We start from the raw sequence: 27,582 nt of genomic DNA on the forward strand, positions 1-27,582 counted from the left end.
CGAGCGGCCGAGCCCATGAATAGAGTAGGGCTTGTAATTTTTGTCTTTTCATGTATAATAATGCTAGTACATACATAAGGAGTTTTGGTCTTTTCATATGGTAGTTTGTCTTTTTAAATACAAGGACATTTTGGTCTTTTTATGAGTAAAGAAATCTACTATGAGAATTTTGGTAAAAAACAGATGACATGACCATATTTGTGTTGACTTTTTATGTGAAAAAGTCTTTTTGTAATTCAAACTTACAATAGGGTGTTTTTAGTCATTATATGTATGCTTTTGGGTGTCTCATTCAAATTACTTGGGCTTCCCTCCAAAAGGACTAAAGTCATGAGAAAACTTTAGTCCTAGATGGGAAGTGTGAGAGGATGAGAGTGGCCATATATATACTTTTACTCTCTTAACCTTGTGAATGATCAAGAGGTTATGGAGATCCTACGTGCACGAATCGCCCACTTGGGTCCGGCGGGCTTTTGATCTTACCACACACGCGCTCCGCCCCGCCCGGGCCTACTCGGCAGGCCACGCGCGTGGGCCTAAGGATTTTTCTTTTTTCTATTATTTATTTTTTCTCCTTTTCTTTTAATGGTTCAAGAGTTTATTTTGTTTTAACTCTTTTTACCGTTTGAGATTTCTTAATCGTGGTTTAGTGACCGTTTGGGAAACGTCTCTCACGCACTAAAAGAGTGCGACGTTTCACCCTAACATGTCGATTGCTTTTCTATAAAATCGATTTTAGAGAAAACAGAAAGATATCCTTGACGAATTCTTCTTCTTCTTTGGTTTTCTGATATTTTTCCCCCAAGCTTTCTGATAAAGGCTTTTGGCACATATAAGTGAGTTCTTAGGCATCTAGGCTGCGTGAGTACACACCCCTGGAGCAAGAGTTGTTGTATCCTGGAGGCATACGCCGAGACGCCCATCTGTACTATTGATTCGTCATAGTGGGGGCGAGATTTGCCTTAAGGACAGCGAAGATCCTTCGTGCCTCAACTCGATAAGTGGTCTAACTATTTCTCTGTTTTATTACAATTGATTCTTGGAGAATAGTTACTGTTGATTTCTGTCTTCTCAAGTAAAATGGTTATTTATTAAAATGTATTCTCGAATCCTAAATTACAGATTTGCAAATCATTTTCAAACAGTTGCAAAATTCACTCAAACGTTACGACTTTATTTGCAAATTATCGAACAAGAAGACTCTTTTTTGCAAATAAAACAAAGTAGAAGACTTCTTTTGCAAAAAACCCTTTACAATTTTGAAGAAAAAATCAACAACATGACAAGCCTCATGGCTAATGTGGGCCCATTGGAGCTTTGGAAAGAGGATAAATTGAAAATAACGATCATGTCTCGGTGCATATGTGGCACATATGATTGACGATCAGGACCCTTGATTAGATAGGCCATCATAGGGCAACCTAGTAGGTCCACGTCCTACTATAAATGGAGATCTCATCGTAAGATTGAGCCACATGAGATGAAGAGGCCTGAATGAAAAATTAAAGGGACTAATACTGAAATGGACTAATAAATAATAGTTTATGAAATCCGCGGCATTGTATACCACTGTGACATCTCCTCCCTTATCCTCTCGTTACCAAAAGTACCAAAACACCCTCCTTCCCAACAGTAATGCTTCCCATATCTCGATGGTCTTTCCGTTATTTTATGCATGACCATGGTTGATCCCAACACAATACTCAATTTACGACCTAACACTTTTTCTTGGGCTTCAAGCTTTCATAAACCACGGTAACAGCCACGGGACCCCAAAACCAGGAACCGCCAACCAAACCCAGCTATAAAAAACCTACCCACCTCTGTATAATCCTGCAAAGAGGTCATTTTCCAGTTTTCAGGTGAAAATTTCCGGTTTTCAGGCGAAGCATTCCGATGGCTGACGTGGAAGCAAAGGAGCGTAGGATTTTAGTCGCGGTGGACGAAGGCGAGGAGAGCATAAATGCCCTGTCGTGGTGTCTCAAGAATGTGGTTTCGAAAAATTCCCAAAATACCCTCATCCTCCTCTATGTCAAACCGCCTCTCGTGGTTTACCCGGCATTAGATGGAGGTCATGGAGCAGGTAAATAAAGTAAAAATGAAGAGGATGTTTTTGTCATTTCCGTAGGTATTCAGAAGGGTATTTTGGTGATTTCGTTTTATTTTGCAGGGTATTTGTTTTCAGCCGACGTTATGGCGACCATGCATAAATACAACAACGATTTGGCGGAGTCTGTTTTAGAGAAGGCAAAGAGGGTCTGCAAGGACCTTCAAAATGTAAGTTCTTTCAGTTTGTCTATATTATAATCGTACCCCTTGTTTTTTATAGGAACACCCCTCGGCTTCTACAATTTCAATCAGGATGATCAGTCACACCAGGGCCCACTTGTATTATACTAATTTAAAGATAGGGCCATAGGGATATGTACCTAGCAGGTTTGGTATCTTAGAAATTAAAAAAATAAAATGCAGGGACAAAATAGTCTTTTCAGTCCAGTTATCTTTGAATTTTTAAATCAGACCCAAACACCCCCTATAAATGATCATCATGGGGGTGTCCATAAATTGATGAGTCAAATGACATTTTTGCCCATGAGGTTTTGAAAATCCACCTCTTTTTAAAAATAGGTTAAGGTGGAGACGAAGGTGGAGCAAGGAGATCCAAGAGACGTGATATGTGAAAAGACTGAGAAGCTTGGAGCTGATGTTCTCGTCATGGGAAGCCATGGTTATGGTTTCATTAAGAGGTATCCATTTTCATCCAAATAACGAAAATACCATTTTACCAGGAGAACCTTTTGCTTTATTTTAATTTCGTTTTTGTGGGAAGCTGATAATTGGAATCCCAGCCTTTCTAATTTCATTTAATCTTACCACCCATCTCTTTACTCTAAAAATTTACTTCTCACATTGCTTTTGATAATGCTGTTGCAGGGCTCTAATGGGGAGTGTGAGCAATCATTGTGCACAACACGTTAAGTGTCCAGTTTTGATCGTCAAAAGGCCTCAGCATTAGAGAGGAAAAATGGGTTTGTGTTTGTTTGTTCTACCTCTTTTTTGCTCATGTAATATGTATTTAAGGGTGTAAATATCAATAAGAGTTCTATGTTAATTAAGTGTTTCTCTTATAAATTATATGGTTCATTCAGTTGTAATATTCCTCACGGAATGCATCTTATCACCGTTAGATAAAATATCGGATGGAGATAAGAGTAGGCCCCAGTTGATCTCTCAGCCACGTAGAGTATGAAACAAATGAGACCCATTTCTTATCACAAATCTGTAAGCAGATATTATTAATTATTACAATTAGTCGATCATGGGAAGTAGATTCTAATTAATCCACTACTTATTAAAAAATCAAAGTAAAGGGAACAACTGAGAAAGTAGGTTGTTCTTCGTGTAACGTGACTCAAACCAGTGATCTCCCCGGCCAAATGACGTTGATGGCACCTTGATCGGAAGAGATACTAGGCCCTTCATCTCTATGGCCAAATGACGTTTGAGAACACCTTGATCAGATGATACTACTACACCCTTGATCAATCAAGATAGGTCCATAGCCATAAGGTCTAGAGACTTGTTTTTACATAATTGTCCCTTTGGCACCTAAAAATCTTTGGGCTGTTTGGATACGTGGAGTTTAGAATCCAAGTTTTAATTTGAATGCGGTGTACAATTATGAATTTTACAATCCATTATCCATGATTTTAAGTAAGAAATCCAGGTTTTAGAAATCTGTCCCCAATCCTGAGATTTCTAAAACCTGAAAACTCAAGACGATCTCCTACTCTCTCGCTCGACGAAAAGAAGGGCGAGAAATCAGAAAACAACAGACGGTCTCTTTCTCTCGTCTCCCATCCAGGATTTTAAGGAAATCCGAGATTCTAAAATCTGCTTATCCAAACAGCCCCTTAGTCTACTGGGGTTGTTCGACATAAGGTATAGCTATCCATGGAGCGGTCCATAGCCTACGGTTGCTGGCTGATTGATAAGATTTGGAACCAACAATAGGTTGCCTGGAGATTTTATGATATATAATTTGTAAGGGTGCAACTAGAGTCGGGTCAGGTCGAGCTTTTGTTAAAAAAGAAAAAAAAAAGGAATTATAATCAACCTGGATCCGACCCAATTTTTTTGTGAAAGTTCAAACCGAATTCCTAAAAATTGACCCAACTTACACTCCTACTAATTTGTAAACTGCCTTTATTTTGCCTCTTATGTCCAATTGTTGTTTTCGCAGTGAGTCATTATGTTAGCAAATTTTATGTCTAAAAGCTTACCAAGTAAGCTCTTTAAGAAGCATATTGTGTGCATAAGGATTGATGGATTAATCGTTGGCTTTAGATGGTGGGAATTTCCATACCATCAGGACATTTGCATCATGATCACATTAAAATTTGATTGATTCTGATATTTATATTATTTGCCTCTATTGTTATTTTGTTCACATAAATGAATGTTTGTAAGGAGAGTATGGGTAAAACCAGATTGAGCATCTAGCTCAACAGTAAAGGCTTTGTTCTTCAACTTGGAGGTTAGAGGTTCAATCCCAACTTACCTAGCCCCCAAGAAAAGAGTATGGGTAAAAGGCATTAAGGGGACTGTTTGTCTTTCTATATTCATGTTGGTGAGGATGCTAATTATGAGGTCATGATCTGTTGTTATTAGCTTCACAAAAACAAAATGATAATGAGAGTTTAGATCTTGACTGATCACACTATTGTGTGCTATTCATATGAGGTTTTAAATTTTAGACCTATGCAACTATGCAAGCAAGCTGGGAGAATATTAGAATGCTTTCATTTAGGTGGCCTCGTAATGGCTAAAACCCTCTTCAATAAGAAGTGGGGGCACATCTAATGACCTTTAACAATTTTCTTTGTCTTGCTTGTTGCACACTTGGCAACTTGCCAAGTTTGAAGAAGGAGATATGAATAGCATGTTCTATTATGGGGTTTGGAATGGGCTAGATCGAAGCCATTCCATTAGGGGTGCAACTCAGGTCATTCCAATAGGGTGCAACTCAGGCCAGGTTGAATCGGGTGAATCGGGTTGAGGCCAACTCTAACCCAACTCGAGATAGCATTCCCTCAACCCTAACCCAACCCAACCTGAGCCTCGGGCTGAGGATGGTCAACCCTAACCCAACTTGCTTCTAAATCTCTCAACCGTAACCCAACTCATCTAACCCGAAATCAGGTCAAGTTGAGTCGGGTTGGGTTCCCCTAGGCCCAAACATAAAAATACATTAACCTAAAGAAAATCAATATAAAATTAGAGGACAGAGGTGCGGTTCGGATCAAGTACTTGGGTTCGGTTGCAAAAGCCTCAACCCTAACCCAACCCCAAATTAAATCCGGTTGGCTTCCCCCCCCCCCCCCCGCCCGTTAAATAGCAACAAATACAGATGAAGATCGAGATCGAGAGAGAGTAGTTTATGTGTCGCACTTCGATATCTTCGCCATTCCAACGGAACTGTCGAGGCTTACATTTCCTCAAATCCCCTGATTTAATCCCTCTCTCACCATCTTCTTCTCTCACCATTTCTCCTCCCTCACAAAACTCTCGATTTCCATAAAAAAAATGGAGGCCTCCATCGCTCTCTCCTTCTCTTCTCATTTCTCCTCCATCTCCAGATCTGATCGCGCTCCCGAATTCTCCTCCTTCAATCTCCTCAACCCCTCAGATCTTCACTTCTGCGGCCTAAGAAAAGAGGCGTTACCATTCCCCTTCTTGAATCGTTCTGATTCGACTCGGATCGTGCTACCGAGGCGAACTTTCTCGAAGAAGTTGTCAGCTTCGTTGTCGGATCATGGAGGCGTTGCGAAGGGATTCGATTACGATCTTGTCATCATCGGTGCTGGCGTCGGTGGTCATGGAGCTGCCATTCATGCTGTTGAGAAGGTATGTCATTTGTGTTGGATGGAACTGTTGTTTTTGAATTTAAGTTGAATTGGAATTGAGTTTGGAGTTCTGGTATGGGTTGATTCAATTTGGAATTTAACCTTGTTAGCTTTTATCTTTCGGTTTTACTGAAACTCTAGTTGAATTGAAGTGAATTTTTGTTGGAAGATAATATATGATATAGAGATGAATGAATTGATATTTGGCTAACTTGAACCGAACTTTGGTGCTACTGGAGCTCACATTTGATAACTCGAACCAAACTTTGGTGCTATCCGAACCTAAATTCTGATACTGTTGGAAATTCAGAATAAGAATATAATTGAAGAAGGCATATTGTACTTATCGATTTGAAGATAAAACCCGGTGCAAAATCCGATTGTTGAGGTGGAAAGAAGAACGGTTGAGTTGTGCCACTTGGTCACTCTCCTTAAGAATTGTATTCACCCCCGATCCACGAATATACGCTCCAAGATAAAACAGCCCTAACAGGCTCTAGTAGACGTGCACCGGCTTACTGGTCCACTTCGAATCACTTTAGAATTGTGTTATAGGCATGGAAAGGGAAGATGGAGGAACAGAGCGTAAATGCACAAAGAGAGAAATCTGTATTTTCTGTAAACCAACATGTTTTCCTGTAAAAAACAGTGTACAATGGGTGAAGAACAATTCTGTCTTTATAGACAGAACACACTCCTTGAAGAGGAATGGATGCCCTCTCTAACTGTCACTTGTGGCTGTTTGGGGAAGATGAAACGGTTCAAAAATGGCAACAAAATTAAATGGCGTAATTAGAAAACCGTTTAGGGAATTAATCAAAATAAATACAACAATTTAGATGGAGAATAAAAATCATTTTTGGCAATAAAAAGATGTTTTTATCTAACCCTAACCCGGACCTCGGACCACGGGCCACTGCCACGACTTGGCCCGGCTCGCTCACGTGTTTATGAACTTTGGTTCATGTAAAATTGGGTCACTCAACAAATTCTAATGCCCCTTGGAAGGTCCAAGCCTTTCTATCTACACTACCTCTTATAAGGAGGTGAAATTCTCTTCAACTTTCCAATGTGTGACTAAAAAATAATGCATTGGAGTTCAAACCCACTCACGCATCATACTAGATTTTGGGTTAAAGTCTTAAGACAATATAAAAAACAAGCGATTTGAAAAGCAAAGAGAGATTCTTTATGTTGAATCTTTCCTACAAAATTTTGAGTTCAAATTTCAACATTTTGAGTTCAAAATTCTAACAATCCCCCACAAGATTCAAATTACACTCATAATTGAAAATGAGAGTATCTCACATTGTCCTTGTTGTTGGTAAACTAAGTCAACACACACCAGGATATGAACACTAACATGCTTTGACTAGACTTTTAAGTTACTTAAAAGGTACAATAAACTACGGGCTACACTTTAAAGGGTATCTTGCTATATGGCTATGGTGATGCTAATTGGATTTCTAATTCAAGGAATCATGTGTCAGCCAATGGATATGTCTTCACCTTAGGCCATGGTGCGATTTCTTGGAAATCGGTTAAAAAAACTTGTAGTACATGTTCCGGAAGCAGAATTTATAGCCTTAGCTCTATCAGGAGTCGAAGCAGAATGGCTCAAGAATTTACTAGCAGATGTGCCTTTATGGCCAAGGCCAGTTCCTCCAGTCTCTCTACACTGTGATTGCCAAGCTGCTTTAGCCAAGGCCAAAAGTAAGACCTATAATAGCAAAATGAGGCATATACGCTTGAGACATAATTTGGTAAAACAATATTTAAGTAAGGGGACGATAACACCTGACTTTGTAAGGTCAGAGAGGAATTTGAATGGTCATCTAACAAAGCTACAAATTAACAAGGTGGTTTCTGAGGCATCATAAGGGATGGGGTTGAAGCTCGTGGCAGAAATCATTAGTGATGGACACCCAACCTATGTGAAAGGAGATCCCTGAAATTATGTTTAATAGGTACTAACAGGGCACTGGATGATTTGTTAACTCTATCAATTATCCTTACTCCTAGATGTAAAAAGATGGAAGATAGTGTTCACTGCAAAATGCAGGAGGATGAGTTTTAAACTCTTAACCAGTTTATAACCTGAAATGGATAGTATGTTACTTGCAGTGCATACTTGATGACTTACCTAAGTGAATGTGGAGGTGAGGCTGCTTTCTATGAGAATTTATGGGCGATTCTCTAGAACATTCATGAAACCAAGATGGGGAGACAAGGCCAAAATATTCCAAAAATAAGAAAGAATCACTAAGGATTCGAAGTTAGAGTGTGGGTGACAGGCTAGTTAGTTACACCTAAAAGGAAAGGTTGAAGGAGTTTGACTACACCCGTACTCGGTAAAGTAATCTGCTAATCCTAAATATCGGTTGAAGTCCAAAATATACCAGTATGAATTCATTCTATTGTTCTAATGTGCTCAAACACTTTAATTTTTAATTTTTACAGTATTTCGATTCTTATAGGGGGGATTTTTTGAATTTTGAACTCAAATTTTGAAAGACAAACTCAAAATTTTGGAGGGAAGATTCAAAATAAACAATCTCCCACTGCTTTTCAAATCTCTTCTCCTTTATGTTGTCTTGAGACTTGAACCCAAAACCTAGTGTGGTGTGTGAGTAGGTTTGAACCGCAATGTATGTTTTTTACTCCCATATTGGAAAGTTGAAGAAACTTTCACCTCCTTATATGAGGTAGTATGGAGACGAAGGCTTGGGCCTTTCAGGGGGCATTGGAATTTGTTGGGTGACCCAGTTTTACATGAACCAAAGTTCATAAAACACACACTCGCGGGCCGGGCCGGGGCCGTGGTTCAAGGTTGAGGTCTGCGTCCGGATATGGGTTAAATAAAAATATCTTATTATTGTCAAATTTATTTATTTTTATTCTCCATCTAAATTGGTGCATTTATTTTGGTTAAGTTTCTAAATAGTTTTTAATTATGTCTTTTAATTATGTAACCATTTTGAACCATTTCATCTCCTCCAAATAGTCACAAGAAGTGACTGTTGAAGAGGGGGTTTTCTCTTCGAAGGGGTGTCTCTTTTTGTATAAAGAGAGAAGAGTTTCACCGTCCAAAGGGACTAGTTTTATACAGAATATACAGAAAAAAACATTGTTTTACAGAAAAATAAAACGAGTTTTCTCCTTGAGCTTTGTTCCATATCCTCCATCTTCCATTCCCGTCTCTTAGCATAATTCTAAGGTGATTCGAAGTGGACTGGTAAGCGAGTGCACGTCTACGGGAGCCTATGTGGTTGTTTTATCTTGGAGCGTCGATTTGCAGATCCGGTTGCACTGAAGGGGGTGAATACGATTTTTAACAAGAGTGACCAAGTGGCATGACTCAGCCGTTCTTCCTTCATCCTTCAACAATCAGATTTTCAAAATGGGTTTTTCGTCAATTGGATACTTCTTAAATTTTATTCTTTTTTCTGATTTCACAATAGTATCAAAATTTGGGTTCAGATAGCACCAAAGGTGGTTCGAGTTAGCCAAAGACCAGTACATTCATCTATATATTATATTACTCAAACAAGTTGTCACTAGAAAAGTTTTTTTTTTTCTTTTTGTAGTTTTATGATGAATTGAAAAATCGGAGTTTTTAACTGTACCTTTCTTTGTGAATTTCTACAGATTTGCAACTTCAATTGGTCTGAAAAATCGGACAAGAATCCCTATGTTTTTAACAAATAGAGATTCACCATGGGGAAGGACCTTTTATGTCTTTGCTTCAAAAAGTGCACTGCACCTCGATTAGTTATCATCCTGGGCTTTTACATTAGCTCCAAAACATGTGAAGCACCTGTGACCTGCCAAAGTAGGACCCTCCATGTAGCCATGCACTTGTCCCCACAACATGTGCATTTAGGATTGGGTTGCAAACATCTTACTTGCCAAATATGTGATAACATGCTACATTTTCTCACATTGACTTGGATCCCATATTATGACTTGCCACACTTTTGTTTTCCCAACAATGAATATTTACCACCCAAAAAACATTAGTATACTTTAAATACTTATTCCCAATAATTACCCATGTTTATAGGAGAAAAAAAATATTGGCCCTCCGAATTTTTTTTTTTTTTTGGGAAAAATGAAAATGCTAAAGTTGATTTCACCTTTTTGGGCTGTTTGTACCTAATGTGTTAAAATTTTCTTTAACTGAAATTGATTTTTTTCTTTTAAGTTTAAATCAACCTTGTGTGTTGCTGCATATCTAAGTTCTCCATTTTCATGCCACATCTGATGTTTTAGGGATCAGAAGCCTAGGATCATCTGATCAAGATGTCATTTGTCCAGATTTATGGTCACGGTTTGGATCAACTGATCTGATCTGATCTGATCTCATAAATTAGGCATAAGTGGGGCCCAATAAGTGTCTTTTAGGAATGAGCGTGAAAGTGATTTTCATTTTAGCATTTTCCAGATAGCAAATATAGCAACACTTCTTTGTAGGTATATTTCGATGTGCTTAATATTTTGAGAAGTGTTATTTCTTTCCAGTATGCATGTAGGCTCTTTTATGTTGGCCTTATTTTTCTACTTAACTGTTCTTTTGCCCTCTAGCAAATTGTCTGATGGATTTTTTCCTGAGTGCAATGTTGGTAGGAGGTTTTTGTTGCCTATCTTTATGGGAGTTGAAATGTGTATGAGAAAGAAGAACAAGACAAAAGAATGACAAACATGTTGGTCAAAGGGTCTGAAAACTGCCATCATCGAGGGGGATGTGGTTGGAGGAACATGCGTAAATAGAGGTTGTGTTCCTTCTAAAGCTCTTCTTGCTGTCAGCGGTCGGATGCGAGAGCTTCAGAACGAGCATCACTTGAAGGCTTTGGGTTTACAGGTAATGGTGCACTTATGCTCTCTTTAATCATAATGTCCCTAGAAGCTCCAACTACAGAAGATAACACGATGTATGCAGAAATCTATGATACAGAAGCTATTTCTCTGAAAAATGTTTTTCTTTTGTATACTACATCGGACTTGGTTGTAGGTAATGCTTGAGATATCTTGTGTATTGATAAAATATGGGTTCTGCAAGGGGTAGCTTACCTGTACTCCCTCTCCCTAACTTTCTGTCACTCCCAGTCGAATTGGTTCTGTTATCGTCAAGTTGTAATTAATTTAGCTGATCTGGTGGTCACATCTTTGACTCATGGAAACAGCCTCTCTGCAATGCAGGGGTAAGGCTGCGTACATTTAGCCCTCCCTAGACCCCGCAATGGCGGGAGCCTCATGCACTGGGCCGCCCTTTGTGTGGTAAATTATCTACTGCATTTGTAGTCTAGAAATCATACTATGTCCAATAAACATTGTTGAGAGAAAGAGTTGGAGAGAAATGAATAAGTTGGAGAGATCTCCTCCAGCAAACATGTTATGATCATATCTAGATCTATGGAATGTTCATGAATGCTAAATAATAATCTAGATTTGATCGTATATCTTCCAAAGTTCTTTCTCACTGCTTCTCTTTTTGATATATTCAGTGTCCCATTTCAGTTTATTTCTTGTCATATTCCTCAATAATTTTGATGTTATAGATGGAAAGAACTCTAGCCTGGATGGATGGGAATTCTCATTGTTGGCGTGCTTTCTTTTTTAATCATACTTGCAGTCTATAAAGTCAATTAACAGTCAAATGACTGTTGTTTTCATTTATTGCAGCCTTTTTCATTTATCTATCGACTCTTACACATGGGTTTATTATGTATTGCTTAGAGTTTTATTGCCCTGCATTATTGTTTAACATGCAACATCTTGCTTTGGTATCTGATGCTTTGGACGATAGGTTGCGGCTTCTGGGTATGAAAGGGCAGGGTGTTGCTGATCATGCAAATAATTTAGCTTCAAAAATCTGTAGTAATCTAACCAATTCAATGAAATCAATGGGCGTAGACATATTGACAGGTGTTGGCACAATTTTGGTAAGTCATAGAAGTTTCCATCTGAATCCTTTGCACTGGATTTCTATAATTCCATTCATCCTTCTTAGTTCTTATATTCAAAGGACGCAACATATTTATGATATTTGAGCTTTTACTGGTCCAAGGGTGTAAAAACATTTCCTATTTTGATAGAATTGTGCTTGTTGTTTAATTGCCATCTGAATCCTGTGCCCTAGATTTTTATAATTCCATTCATCCTTCTTTTATTCAAAGGGGGCAACATATTATGATATTTGAGCTGATTATTTTTTTTCCTGAATTGTATGATATTTAAGCTGTTACTGATCCAAGGGGGTGCAAAAGCCTTTCCTATTTGATAGAATTGTACTTGTAGTTTAATATTGTTTGACGGTTGAAATTTTTTCCAAGATTGGAGGTAATTTTGTTTCTGGGTTGATATTTTCAAATTCATAATCATAGAGGAAAAACTTCAGAAATGATTCCATTGTTTCTGCCTTTTTTCTCTCTTGTGGCACCAATGCAAGCCTTTATGGAGCTTTCTAAGAATCTTATTTGTTGGAAACTTTGGAAAAAGTATTCTTGAAAAAGAGGCAGTGTACATTCCTGAATTTCACTTGACAATAAGTTTCTTTGTAGATTGTCTTTGGACTAGAAGATCAAGCGAAGGGTTACCAAGGAGCATTGTTGAGATTTGGTTTGGAAGCATGGCGGTCCGTGGTCTAGGTCCTTGAAAATATCAACAAGGGAATTAGGTTTAAGGTGGGAAAGAGGGAGGATATTTGGTTATTTAAGATTATGCTGTGCGATACTTATCCGCGACTCTTTTTAGGTTGGTTGTCCATAAAATAAATATATTAGGGAGTGGTGATGGGGATGGGGATTTGGCATTCAGAAATGATCTCAAGGAAGTTGAAAAAGATTGTGTTAGGTTTATGATTGTTGAGTTAGAATATTATAAAAAAATGATTGTTGAGTTAGAATCTGTTTATATGTCTTTTTTTTTGGGATCCCAATGACATGCTCTCAGACAAGTCCTCTTCGTCTGCTGGTCAATGAGATTGGGCCGAGCTCCAAGCCTTCTATTATTTGGTATGATTCATTTTGTTTGATAGCGAGTAAAGATTAATACTTATGATGTACCCAAAATGCAGACATTTAATTTTTTCGTAGGGAAGCGAAGGAGTTAGCCAATCACCTCTTTATCCATTGTAAAAGTGGCCACCAAAGTTTGGCCCCATTCTCATACTCTCAAGGGTCTTGGGCATTTTTAGTGACTATGTTACTTCTCTTTGCAGGTATGTATCCCCGCTTTTGAGGGAAAAGAGGTAAAACCCTTTGGTAGTTCACCTTGAATGCGGTTGTGTAATGTGTGGGGTTATGGAATGAAAACAGTGGATCTTTACGAGGAGATCTCTTCTTGGCAGATGGCTCATGACATTAAACTTTCTACCATCCAATGCGTGATTGGAGGGAGGTTTTGGGCTTGTTGGTGGGGGAGATTTACTGTCATTGGAAAGGTATTTCTTGGAGTGAAACAATCAAAATAAAGTGCTGATCTGATGCACACCCCCACCACTACAACAGAAACTAATTACCTAAGCTAAATTTTGACGGTAGCTCCGAAGGCATTCTAGGGCGTGATGGCATTTATGGAGAGGTTGTAAAAGCATTCTCTGATCTGATTGACATTAAGGGTTCTAACGAGGCAGAAGCACATGCTTTACTTTTAGGCTTTTTGTATTTTCAAAGCTTCTCTCTCAGATGCCTCTTTGGTCGAAGGCTCCTACTCTAGTGTTATTTCCTGAGCATCAATGGTGAAGCTGGGTCCTTGGAGATTGGAAGATCCTCGCTATTAGAGACTTGAAAGTGTTCACTTAGATTATATTAATTGCCCACTTTACAGGATTTATCTTATTTTGGCGTTAATATATTATTTTCAAGTTCCTCTACTCAATTCTATAACAAAGATCATGTTTGTTTCTTTATTCTGTACTAATAGAAATTAGGCCTATTACTGTTGCAATTGGTATAAAACATCTCTGTGTTTTATTGTATATCACCTTTTGCTAGCGCTGAAATTTCTTATCACACTTTTTGCATTCCTTCAATCAGCCACGAAACAGTGATCTTGTTTCTTATTACTGTTGCATATGCTATAAAATGTCTGAGTTTTTAGTGCTGAAGTATCATATTACGGTTTTCCCGTGATTGTCAATGAAATACAATGCTTAAATTGGATCTTTGTATTTTTTTATGGTTCACTTCTATTTCATTTATGGATATATTTCAGGGTCCGCAAAAGTTGAAATATGGAAAAGTTGGCTTCTCTGATACAGTAATAACTGCAAAAGACATAATAATTGCTACTGGTTCAGTTCCCTTCGTTCCTAATGGCATTGAAGTTGATGGTAAGTTTTGATTTCTTTCATCGAAATCAAATTTTTAATATGTTGAACAGCATTATAAAAAAGCAGAACCCATTGGAGATACCATTTTATCTTTATTTTTTTTGAATGGTTAAGAGATACCATTTTATCATTTATAGAATTGTTTACGTAGTGCTCATCTTTGAGGATTTACATAGTTTCCCCCTCTATGACATTAAATAAAACTGATAATTGCCTTCACCTTGATGGTGCGGCTGCATATCTATGGAAGAGATGTGAAATCTTAATAGGAGATCAATGGGATGATATTTTAATCTTACTAGTACCGCATCTACTCTTTGGAATTAAGCCTTTTCTTTTGGCATGGTTGTGCATGCTGCTTGGAATCAAATGTGGTGACTCAAATATCAGAAATATATATATATATAGATAGAGAAAACGGTTCCTACACATATGTGTAGAGAGTTCTCTACACACTAGCTTAAAATACAGTGGGGGCCCACACTGTTTGGGTGATCCAAGCCATCCATTTTAAAGGCCCTCACATAGATAGGGTGTCTACAAAAAATCAGATCCATAGGATCATCCCAACCCTACGATTTGTGGAGGTAAAATGGATGTCTTTAAACCTTCACAAATTAGTCCATTTTTTGCCTCCACAGTTCGAATGGTTAGGATGATCCTATGGATCTGATTTTTTGTGGACACCCTATCTATGTGAGGGCCTTAAAAATGAATGGTTTGGATCACCCAAATAATGTGGCCCCCACTGTAAACAAGATAGAGGGGAAGGTAGGAGCTAGAAAAACAATACAAGATCATGGAGGAAGAGAGTCAAACATAGCCCAAGCTTCTTTAGATACGTCTTCTCTAGCAAGGCTATCTACCACCTTATTGGCCGAGTGTCAGAAATATTGATAGAGATCTTTCTGAGTTTTCATTCGAAGACACGGAATTTAAAAAATGGGAGCAACAAGGAAGTTCCATCATAGAAGGAGAGAGAATCATATGCATATGCTTGTGAATAAATGAGTAGCAATGGTAGTATGCAATTTAGAATAAAACCATATAATCCTGAATAGGAGCTGGAAATAAACAGGGGAATGCAGCACATAATGCTGTGGAGTACCTTATTCTATTGCTTCAAAGGATATTATTGTTTTACAGTTCTAAGGTAAAAATTTTTTTTTTATTGTTTTACAGTTCTAACCAAGGGTATTGATGAACAGCTCATTTTCTTTCTGTTCATAAGCTGCTGGCATATTCTATTTATGGTAATGAACTGAAAACTGATCATCTTTTCATTGGTTTGGTCTTTCTGATAATTAGCTGATAAGATATTCTTTTTTAATTACTTTTCCCCTCCACTGTTTCTCTTATTATTAGTACACAGATTAGTTACTATCGTTACATTGTACTTAAACTTATGGCTTTATCAGACTTCTCTTTCGTGGTTTATGCCTTATGAATTATGAACCTTTCCTGCTTGATCTTGGAGTTTGCAAAATATAAGACTATCATACTGGTTCAAGCATAATATTTTGTTACGAATAACCATTCAAAAGAAAAAAAAATTCTGTTACGAATTGAACAGTGATCTTTCACATAGATTTTGGAATATTCTAAGTTTCAGCAGTAGTTAACTGTTTTTTCTTTTTTTTTTAATTGTAAGCACTAGTTAACTGTTGGTAGGCGTAAAATTTGTGTAGCCATATTTTCGAAGTCTCATGCTGTCCATTAGATACTGTACCTCACTTCTTTCCTGGAAAATCACTTTGATACACCCAATTCTTAGGTGTCACTGAGAAACTCAGAAATTAAGATTGACTTGATTTTTTATATTAATTTTTTTTTTGTATTGATGCCAACAGGGTGACTGATAACTTTTGGTTCTTACATGCAGGGAAAACTGTAATCACTAGTGATCATGCTCTCAAGCTGGAATTTGTTCCAGAATGGATATCTATTATAGGAAGTGGTTATATTGGCCTTGAATTCAGTGATGTGTACACAGCGCTCGGCAGTGAGGTGCATACTCTCCTATGTCATCTTTCGTGCATTTTATGTGAATAATTGCTCGCCGTTTGTTTCTGAGTTTGGTCTAGTAATAATTAGGATCAACCTTCTTGTTTCACCACCTTGTTATCCTATTGTTAGTTCTGGAAGCATCGGTGCATCTATCTTTTTTTTTGTACAGGTACATTCAAGTTCCTCATGTTGATTTTGGGTTAGCAGTTTGTAAATTATTTTTAAAAATTGGGGCACCCTTCACTCATTCAATTCTGATCAGTGCTTTTTTGTTTCCTCTTGTATTAAAAGATATGCATGTAGTCTTACACTTGTTACAAAGAAGTTGATGCTTGTGTCAAGTCTCAACAGTCGGCATTTCCTTTCCTATTATTGCAGTAGTGAGGTTAAACAACATCCATCGAAGCATTTGCATTTTTTCAGAACTCTCTGAAATCAAGAATATGTTGGAAATCACAACAATCGTTTAGGGGCCGTTTGGATATGCGAATTTTAGAATTCAGGTTTTTAGTTTGAAAACAGTGTAAAAGAGGGTATGAATCAAGCCGCTGGATGTTGTCCTGGCAGCGTTTCTTGGATTTTAAGCAAGAAAATCAGGTTTTAAAAATCTCTCCTACATCCTATGATTTCTAAAACCTTGAAATATGGGAGGATCTGGTACTCTCTTGCTGATGGAAAGAAGGGAGAGAAGTCAAAAATGAGTTAAAAACGACGGCTGGTCCTCTTCTTCTCTTGTCTCTAACCCTCTTTTACACTGTTTTCAAACTAAAAACCTGGATTCTAAAATCCGTGTATCCAAACGGCCCCTTAATCTTTGGGATAGAATATTTAGAGATATACTTTCCAAAAAAAAAAAAAAAAAAAAAAAATAAAAAAAATAAAAAAAAAAATATATATATATATATATATATATATATATATATATATATATATATATATATATATATATATATATATATATATATATATAGAGATACAGTTGAATCCAAGTGTGAAGTTCAGATTGATCACGATCCAACGGTATAATAACAGTTACGGGGCAAACCAGGGTCTTACTCTAGCCAATGGTTGCGATCTGGACAGTAGAGTTACGATTGTGCGTGATCTAACAGTCAGATTTGATGCTGCACTAAACAAGCAAGATCATGGGTGAAAAGCCACCATTAAGTCTATAAAAAGATTGCAAAGTCACCACTGCAAACAGACTAAGAACTCAGAAGTATTCCATTGGGAGGCATTTGAAAGAGAATCCGGTTGCTGATGTCAAAATTCTTTTCCTTGGCAAGGAGACTTCTTTGTAGTGATTCTTATTTATCATACATACCTCTATTTTCCTTCTGTTATTTTTTATCCTTTCTGGAGTGAAAACATCGGGATGCATCTGATTTGTAGACATTCACGTTCTATGCTCAGTTTCCTTCTCTTTCTATGCTTCCACTAATGTATCATATAAGTTGCCAAGTCATATTAGATGCTTAACATTCATGTTTGTAATTCCCTCACATTGCCGTATCAATATTTTAGATTGTATTTGTCTAATGGAGATTCCTACTTTTCGATTTCATATGCAGAATTTATAATTTTTTTCTCATGCAGTAACAACAAAGCTAGTTGTGAATTTATTACACAGGTTACTTTTGTTGAAGCTCTAGATCAACTTATGCCTGGTTTTGATCCTGAGATAGGGAAGTTGGCCCAGAGAGTTCTCCTAAATCCAAGGAAAATTGATTACCACACTGGCGTCTTTGCTAAGAAGGTGTTTTCTGGTCCCAATTACTTTACATATTTTGTGCTTGGGAGTGAGATAAAAGATTCAGTTCTACTAATTATTTTCTGGCTTTTGTCATAGATCACTCCGGCAAAAGATGGGAAACCTGTCATTATTGAGCTTATTGATGCAAAGACAAAGGAACACAAAGATACTTTGGAGGTAAGTTTCAAGTTTCTGACAAGTGCACCATCTGGTATCTGTAATGTAGTTGCAACTTTTTCCGAGCCAAACTTAGTTTGGCTGTTGGTTTTGCAATTCACCATTTTCATAAAGAGCATAAGATGGGTATAAGAGCTGCTTGGGAGGCATACCAATCAGTGAAACAGCTGCTAGGGACGTGGACCAATCAGTGAAGTGTATGACATTATATGAACTTAGATATTACAAAAAATGGAGAGATGGGGAAATAAAAATTAAGAGAAAAAGAAAACTAACAAAACTGCTAGGGAGGTGGACCATTCAGTGAAGTGTATGACATTATATGAACTTAGATATTACAAAAAATGGAGAAATGGGGAAATAAAAATTAAGAAAAAGAAAAGAAAAACTAACAAAACTGCTCATTTTTCATCGTAGATTTTATTCTTATTGTGTTCCATCGTGTATGGAGGTATGTTTTCAGGACATCTCATTTTCAAATACCATAATATTAGAAGATGATATACAGAATTAAAGATCACAACAAAGTGTTATCCAAGGTTTTATATTTCGGTTTCACGTAAAGTCTGCGGTTTCAGTTGGAAATTTTTGTGGAAATCCTGTAAAATAAAATAAAACGTTTAGAAACATATGCAAATGATAAAATTTCAAGATGAAACTTCAGGAAATGCTAGAATAATTACACATACACACTTAGACACTCATATAAGCAAGACAACCTTCCATAATAGTTTAACAACATTGAACACCTAGTGATTTGCATTGTTGTACATGTCTGATAATTCAATGCATACTAAATTTCACATTTAAATCATATAAATATTTATACATGGGATTTGCTAGCGTCCATCGCAGAAGGCATTTTGCAGATGGTCTGTTATAAGTTATAACTGACAGCAGCCACAGAGGCTCACTTTTCAGCATATTTTGTCTTCATTCACGAGGTGGCTGCTGTCAGATGCAACAGATCATCTGCGAAATGTCTTATGCAATGGACGCTAGCAAATCCCTTTATACACAATATATACACCACATTTCACATGCAATTCATATAAATATAATTGTGTGACACATGCTGGTATACTATACGACTAATACACTTACAGTTTTGGTTTCGATATGTGTTTTGGTGGGTATGATATGAATGTTCCTTATCTTTCTAACTGTTACTGGGATTATATGTGCGTAGGCATGAATGTTCCTTATCCCATACCATACCGTCTGTTCCTTATCCCAGATTAGAATCTTAATCTCCCTTTTTTTATTCAGAAGTAGTGGTTGATCATGCAGAAGCATACAAACCCAAGTTGCATATGTTATTTCTGCAGGTAGATGCAGCGCTTATTGCAACCGGAAGGGCTCCATTCACAAAAGGTCTTGGATTGGAGTATGTAAGTAAAAATTTTCATATTCAAAGTACTAGAATAATCCCATATGCCATGTACAAAACCATTCAGTTTATGATATTGGTTTGACTTCAGATTAATGTAGTGACACAACGTGGATTTGTTCCTGTTGACGAATGTATGCAAGTAATTGACACAGAAGGCAGCCTGGTTTGTCCTGAAAACCCTCAATGAATTCAATGATTTCTATCTATTCTGCCAACTGTTATGGGCCTGAAGCTTTCATTGAACGTTATAGTCTTTGGGCCCACCAGATTTCATATTATTTTAAATGGCTTGATTGTGAGGCAATGATTATCCATGTATGTATGAAACCATGTTTACTTGTGTATTAATGTTGTTAGGTCCCTCATTTATATTGCATTGGCGACGCAAATGGGAAAATGATGCTTGCTCATGCTGCAAGTGCACAAGGGATCTCTGGTAAACTACCTGTGCTGTCATTCATGTAAGACATATTATAGTCAGTTATATATTCGCACATTTGATGTGTTGGATTTCTCTTTCACATAGTCATTGAGAAAGTTTGTGGGAAGGATAATGTGCTGAATCATTTGAGCATTCCAGCGGCCTGCTTCACCCACCCTGAAATCAGTATGGTTGGCCTTACAGAGGTGAATTTCAGACCTACTAAGAATCATTCTTGCTACATAATTGTGAAAATATCCATGTTTATCTACATCTTATCATGTTACAACAAATTGGTAATTTAGATATCATGGATACTTTTGTAGGAATGAACTCTAAGATGAGCTTTTGTTGGCAATGATTTTTCACCCAAACTGCAGTTCTCTTAATTGAGTACATTTATTCCCATTGATGATCCCAACAAAATGGGTATTTTATCAAGTGCTTGACTCTGGAAGTTATATTGACTATAGAATTTAGACTGCATGTTCATCCTTGATTACTCCTGCATAAATGCCGCCAACATTTCTTATTGTGAATTGTATCATCTAGCCCATCTCTGTTTCAAGATTTTCTTATTTATCATCTCACTATTACTATTCTGATGGGACGTCAGTATGTTTTCCCCGTGTCATTTTCTTATCTAGGTATCCAATTATCCCCTCCCACTTTATTAATGATCAATACGATCTCCAATTCCTATCCAGTATTTAATTTGTTGGAACCATATTTGAGGTTGTTTAGGATAAGCCAGTCAATAGCTACTTACTATCGAAAATCGCTACGTCGATGAATGTTTTCAAGAATGACAAGGCATTAAAAAACAGTGAAATTGCATTTTAACTAGAACTCAGGTCCTTTTTATTCTGCAGAAACTTGCAGCATTGTAACTGAAAATTTTGAAATCTGGATGGCATTATAGAATTGCCTTGTCTATTTAAAGTGTTTGTTGACCTGGCCTTAAAACTATTGCCGATTCCTATATGAGTAAATGTTCACTGATTTATCTAATAAAAATAATTGGGACTGGCCTTGATTGCCCTTCCTAAGGAAAGCTGATGCCTAAATATTTTGCACCCTATGCTGAGATCCAAACATATTAACTGGCTGTTTATTTGCTAAATGATATGCTCCTTAATGTAAATGGGAAGCTACAATAGCTCTAACATTAGATAAGCTGTCGTGAAAATGTCAAACAAATGCACCAACTTCTAGGAGGTATTATGAATATGGGAAGCCAGAATAACTCTTCAACATTCGATAAGCTAGCATGAAAATGTCACACAAATGCACCAACTTTTTCATTCCATGTTAATGGTCTCATTTTTTAGCCATCTGATGACCTTTCCTGAATCCTTCGATCATGTGGGTCTTCATTCCATGTTAATAATGTCTTGATATTTAGGTTTAAAAATAACAAGTGTATAATTGTAGCTTCTCTTTCAATACAGATCATTTGGTCTGGTATAGTTCTGCTAAAGATTTCATTTATTTCGATTAGTAATGTATTGAAATTAGGCTCTTAGAGATTTTTTACCATTTGTTCTTTGGGACTCCTCTGAAGTACTAGATATCTTTTGAATATTTTTGCAGCCCCAAGCACGTGAGAAAGCTCAAAATGAGGGATTTGAAGTAGGTGTGGCCAAGACAAGTTTTAAGGCTAACACAAAGGCCCTAGCAGAAAATGAGGGGGAGGGGCTAGCTAAGGTGATGTTAATTTTTATCCTCTGTATCGTTTATGCTGCACTAACATGAAGATGAGCAATAGGATGTATATATTGATTATTGCTTTCTTTCTTAATCTATTGGAACATGCATAGCCAATCATATGATGGCATTTGAAATATAATCTTTGCATTTTGAACAAGTATTATTTATTCTTCTTCTTCTTATTAAATCCCAAGGCCATCTGACTGACTGATCAGTTTATACATGAGTATTTTGTTATCTCATTTTATATATCTGATGTTCAATGTATGCTCCTAGAGCTTTGGATTGTATTTTCTTATTTATTGCACATAAGAAGAGGGAAAAAACTTCAGATTATGTTTTGCCCTCTATTTTTGTGTGCTATCTATTTTGGAGGTTGATTGTGAGCTCATGCAAGGACTTTTTACTTCTAAAGAGATTGACATCAATTGATCCCCCAAATTTATCAGCTCTGTTTTCTACTTTTCTTAGTTGTAAATATTTGTATATCAAACCTTTTAGCTGTCTATGATACTGGTTTGCACATCCTATGATCTTCTTCATATTGCTCTACGTATCTCTTTTATTTGTTTTCTACTCCTTTCTCTAAAGAACTCTACTGGTTAAACTTTTCTTTACAATAATCTGGAGATTATGAAAGGAACATAATATTAAGTTCAGGAATATCATCCTATGGCGGTGGTAAAAGAGATGCAGAGAGGACAATGATTCATACAAGGATGTTGTGTTTGAGTTTGTTCTCTGAGCTCTGCATCCATTATTTTGTTTTCGCTTACTCTCCTTATCTAGAGTGTGCCTAATGCAGGCTCCATAAAAAAAAAAATTAATGGCAGAAGCATCGAGGATTGACACCTTGCTGGTCTTGGAGCCTGCAGTGATTCTAGGGTATTGTTGGTTTATGAACTTCCAGGGATAGTTGATTCTATGGTCTTGCATAGCCAATGCTAGCCTAGGGTGCTGTCAGTTCATGGATTACAGATGACAGGTGCAACCAGTGCTACCAAGCAGAGAATGAGGTAGCAGGATTGAGAGGGATGTTGGGAGCATAGTTAGCAAAATATTAGACCGCAAAAAATGGCAAGGAAAAAATACAGGTTCAATATGCCTGGCAAAAAACAAAAAAAAAGAAAAAGATAACAAACGACTGCCTAAAAATGGTAATGGTAGAAGTTGGAAGGCAGAAAGTATGGGTTTAATACTGTCCGCAGTAGAAAAAAGTGCAGAGAATAACGTTTACACTGACACACATGTTTGAGGATTTGAATGCTTCATTTAATAGGCATAACTTCGGGGATTATATGCTTGTTGGTGAAATGGGCTTTAGTTGAAAGAAGGGTTTGTGTTGAGACAATACTTCTTTCGGAATGGAAAGAAATGTTATACAAAGTTAGCCCTTTGGCGATTTGTGCAACCAAACTAAGGAGGAAGTCTTCACTAGTTTTTTTTAAAGAAAACTGAAACGGTAATAAAGAATATGAATTGAACATAAATTGGCATTTGATTTTCTAGTGAACTGGGCTTAAAGATGCTTTTGAAATTCTAAAAAATAAATTTTAAGGGACATAAATTATAAAAGAGGTGATTTGGCCAAAAAAAGGAAGAATAGCAGCCCTGCCCTCGTTTTTACTTTGCAAATATATAATATACATATATACACATATATAAGACAAAATATAACGCTCGGCATGTATTAAACCATAGAGAACTCTATCCAAGAATATTCTAATCTTTTCTACATTCAGTGTTAGACACTTAGACGTCTTTGCTAAACACATCTCGGATTGTCTTAATGCATTTCATCAATTTGAAGAGCTTGATCAAGATTTTGGAGGGATGACAGAGAGAAAGGGGAAAGGAGTAACAAGCCCCAAGGGGAGAAATATTCCTATGACTTGCGAAGTTTTTTTTCCAAAAGTTTTTTTAGAGAAGCTTTTCAAACATAGTTTTTTTTTTTTTAAAAAAATTCTTTTCAAAGTTTTGAATTTTTATTGAAAAGAAAGGCATTTAACAAGATTTCCAATAAAAAACAAAAAAAATTATTAAAGAAATCCCAAGTTTTACCATTGTTGGGAATTGTTGCTACTTTTGACCATTCATGTACTTCTGGAAGTCAATCTCCTTGAACGTTTTCAATTGGTTTAGCAGCCGGTAATCCTCCAGGCTAGTTGCCAATATTCTATAAAACATTGTTGCCTCACCCTGGAGCATTGTCAATTTCATAGTTCACATCCACTAATTCTTTGTTAATGGGATTGCATGTTGGGGAGTAAATTTGGATGAATTTTAGGTTAAGGACCTGGTCCAATGATATTTCTGGAGGACCTTTCACTGTTGTATTTTTAGCATAAAAAGTAGAAATTTAATGTACATACAATGTTCTGAGTTAGATATATTTCCTCCTCTTCCCCTACTACGTGTCTAATTGTAGTTGCTGGCTTATGTAGCCAAAATCTGGAGCTTTTCCTATCTATTTTCATCCTATGACCAGTAATTTTTTTTCATGTATTTTTATTCTTCTTTTGAAGAGTCGTCAATGTGCTGATACTTTTCTCACTGTCTTAAAAACATTGTAGAATTAGTGTTCCAAAAAATGCTAATTATTCATTATGCTATTTTCATTTTCACCCACTTACTTTCTTTCTCTAAAAAAAATTGTGTTATTTTCATGCACTTAATATATTCATTATGTTATTTCCATGCAGTTAATATACAGACCAGATACGGGTGAGATTCTTGGAGTTCATATTTTGGGGTTGCATGCTGCAGATCTCATCCATGAAGCATCGAATGCAATAGCATTGGGGACACGTATTCAGGTAATTCTAATACTTTTAGGGTTATTATGTCCTGGACTGCAATGTTTTATGAAACTGAATTAACACTGAATCGTGTAATGCCTCAGTTTGAACCATCAAGTGTTTCTGAATGAAAAACTAAAACAATTAAAATATCCAGAGTTAAAGAAATATGGAGAAGAGTAATTTAGTTTTTTTGCTTTCCGACATGATTACTTAGGCGTAATTAGACAGTAGAGTATAAAGATGGGGATTTCAGTTTCTGAGAAGTGCTGGATATGTGCGTGAAAAGCTTTATGTAACTGTTGGAAATGTAGTCACTGAAGACCACTATATCCCTAGAATCCAGCGGGACATTGGAGACTACTATGTCTGTTTCTAGCTTAATTAAATCCGCCTATCGATTCCGTTTCTACAATCAATTCAGAGTCCCCCCTTTCCTCTCTGAAGAATGTCTGAAGTTGTTTCTTATTAATGCAAGCTGCAAATGTCTACTCTTTATGTAATACGACGAAAAATACCGTCTTTTTCTTGGAGTTTGTTTGACTTTTCTTATTTTTCCTAATTCGATAATATCATTATTTTCATTCCTGCAGGACATAAAATTTGCTGTTCACGCCCATCCGACCTTGTCAGAAGTTCTTGATGAACTTTTTAAATCTGCCAAGGTATGCTTCTGATTCTCTGTTAACATCATTCAACTGGTTTTGTTTGTACTATCCTAATTTGGGGGACTTACGCTCTCTAATACGAAAAAAATGAGGTTAAATTTGGAAACCTCAGAAGCAGATGAACGAAGCCAATGTTCATACATAAATTCCATTTATCTACTTCGAAGTTAAGCTAAATATTTATTACAACATCAGTCATGATATACTGAAAGAAAAACACCACACGAGAAGTCTTATGTAGTCCATCTTTACCCTTTTGTTTTTCCTTCTAAATTTATCAGACTGATTTTGGGAAAGAAATCATTTTGAATGATATTGGTTTCCTTTCATAGTGTTATTAAACATGAACATAGCAGCAACAGAAACCTCCCAACCTCTTGGCAAATTGACAAACCTTCAATAATTAAGAAGAAGAGAGCTAAAATATGCAAACGTTGAAAAAACATTCTTAGTTTTTTTCAGTCCAAACCTCAAAGCCTTCTTACGTCAATATTACTTGTATTTTTTCCGATTAGTAATTAGATTCTATTAAAGCAAACACAACATTACCCATTTTTCAGTCGTTAACCTGATGCTCTTTTTCTTTAAATTTTTTTGGCAGGATAGTGCTAATGTTTCTCATTCAGCCCCAGAACCAGTTCCAATCTAAGCTTCTTTACAATCCACAAAATTGCATGAAAAATTTTCTTTAGTAGTTTGGGTTGTAAAGCTGTCTACTCCCGATAGAGAAGAGATCCTCGTACAAGATTTATGGAAGGAAATAATGCTAACCAAGCTGCTCGTGTCGCTCTTTGGGAAGAATCAGGTTCTAAATTCTCTTGTATCATTTTCTCAATTTTGTGCTCCATTGTTTTAGAGATAATGTTCCTCTAGCAGTTTTGTATTCAACTTAATATAAGAAATAAGAGGAATTATTAATTTTAGTAATCAGCTTGGCCTTGCATTTGTTTCCCCTCTTATTTGTCGCCCGCACCCCCCCTCCCCCCGTTCCCCCAGGCACGGCTCTTATAACGTGATTTGATGTCAAAAAGCATTACAGTTTGTGTAACGCAGGCGGAGTGAAATTATCATCTCCCAAGGATAATATCTGGTCAGACACCAAAATAGAATGGGAATTGATCAGATTGGAAAAATCGCCGATCGGGAATGATCATCGACTTTTGAAGTCCGGCCAAATGCTGTTGAGAACACCTTGATTTGATAATCCTGGGCCCCTGATCCACACAGCCCTGTGTAGATCTAGGGCCTAAGTAAGCAATAATAGCACATCAATTTACTCCTCAAAATTGTGTAAGAACCTTCCTTCTACGAACCATGACAACCTGACGATTTGCTAATTGAGAATTGGCTATTATTTGTCAAGGGCTCTACTTATGGGCTACCATACATACGGTAGGATGATTGAAAGCACTGATCTGATAGGGCCCCATCATGCAACACTCCTTATTTACAAGCTTATTTTTAACCTAATCTCTTCTGCAAATGAGGCATAAAGGACACTTTCGAGACAACTGAGTAAAAAATTTGGATATAAACAAGAACCTATTAGGATCATAAATTACATATAAGATCATATCCATACTCCGTAAGAGTTTCTTAGAGTGGAGGTACTTAAAAAGCAGTTAATTTTAGACAAAGAGGTTTCAAACACTGGAAGGAGGGTGGTGAATTGGTAAATACCATCCAAACCATATAGAAGCAAACAAAAATCACATAAACCACAATAAATAACGATACTATCATACTACCACTTGGAAATGCTCACCATTGGGGAGTTACGTTAGTTTGGCTACCAAGCCACACATCTTCTAATTCAGGATCAAACGAGCAGCGTGGTACTATCATTCACAGACATGTATTTGATCCTTAGCAAGAAGGCCCTGACTAAGTTGTGTGTGTGTTTGGGGGGTGGGGGGCAGGTGGGCACTGATTAGTAAGATCTTCAAAACTTCATACGATATTACGATGCATGAGCAGCCATAGGATTTACCTAATCCTACAAGGGAGAAGCTGTGCACCTTTGCTTCAAAGAGATTTTGTTATGAACTGATTAAATAACTAGATTGTGACAGAAAATTATTGAAGCTAATGGTATTGCTTCCATTCAATAAAACCAACAAGGAACACAACCATATTTGTTCAAGAACCAATTTGGAATGAACCCATTTGAAAGATCTAATCTTGTTCAGAGGACCTCCTGACCATTGCTCCTCTGTAAGAATAAAGGGGCCTAATAGAAGGGGGTGTTTGAACAGTGATGCTACTACATCAATACAGATTGGGATCTCTCGCCAGTATTTACTAAGACTCATTCACTCAAAACTAAATTGACAGATGGCAAGGGCCCAGCTTGTGGATTGGAGAATACAGGGCATCTGGGTCAAGGTGGGAGACGCAACTCATGAGATATTTTCCAA

General features: G+C 36.9%; 1 protein-coding gene and 1 pseudogene across 2 annotated transcripts; both read left to right on the plus strand.

Moving 5' to 3' along the window:
• The first annotated feature begins 1,565 nt into the window (after window positions 1–1,565).
• LOC143853066 (universal stress protein A-like protein) lies at window positions 1,566–3,114 on the plus strand. The gene is made up of 4 exons (XM_077362787.1): window positions 1,566–2,083; window positions 2,171–2,277; window positions 2,629–2,747; window positions 2,935–3,114. Exons 1-4 carry the CDS (start codon window positions 1,897–1,899, stop codon window positions 3,014–3,016), a joined length of 495 nt encoding a protein of 164 aa, XP_077218902.1. The 5' UTR covers window positions 1,566–1,896; the 3' UTR covers window positions 3,017–3,114.
• Window positions 3,115–5,424: 2,310 nt separating this feature from the next.
• On the plus strand, window positions 5,425–26,108 carry LOC143852214 (dihydrolipoyl dehydrogenase 2, chloroplastic-like; annotated as a pseudogene). The gene is made up of 15 exons (XR_013236747.1): window positions 5,425–5,907; window positions 10,621–10,767; window positions 11,713–11,848; window positions 14,121–14,238; window positions 16,121–16,245; window positions 17,876–18,001; window positions 18,095–18,175; window positions 19,504–19,566; window positions 19,657–19,731; window positions 19,926–20,004; window positions 20,095–20,195; window positions 21,583–21,696; window positions 24,402–24,515; window positions 25,091–25,162; window positions 25,767–26,108. The product of XR_013236747.1 is annotated as a dihydrolipoyl dehydrogenase 2, chloroplastic-like (transcript).
• The last annotated feature ends 1,474 nt before the right edge of the window (window positions 26,109–27,582 follow it).

Source organism: Tasmannia lanceolata, unplaced genomic scaffold, assembly GCF_043159265.1.
Source record: "Tasmannia lanceolata isolate RefF3 unplaced genomic scaffold, GAP_Taslan_0.1 ptg000019l, whole genome shotgun sequence".
Taxonomy (NCBI): domain Eukaryota; kingdom Viridiplantae; phylum Streptophyta; class Magnoliopsida; order Canellales; family Winteraceae; genus Tasmannia; species Tasmannia lanceolata.

What these genes read in the sequence shown, in the direction of transcription:
- LOC143853066 (XM_077362787.1), top strand. Translation starts at nt 1,897, where the DNA reads ATGGCTGACGTGGAAGCAAAGGAGCGTAGGATTTTAGTCGCGGTGGAC. An exon ending in AGATGGAGGTCATGGAGCAG is followed by an intron (nt 2,084 to 2,170) that starts GTAAATAAAGTA and finishes TTTATTTTGCAG; the next exon opens with GGTATTTGTTTTCAGCCGAC. An exon ending in TCTGCAAGGACCTTCAAAAT is followed by an intron (nt 2,278 to 2,628) that starts GTAAGTTCTTTC and finishes TTTTAAAAATAG; the next exon opens with GTTAAGGTGGAGACGAAGGT.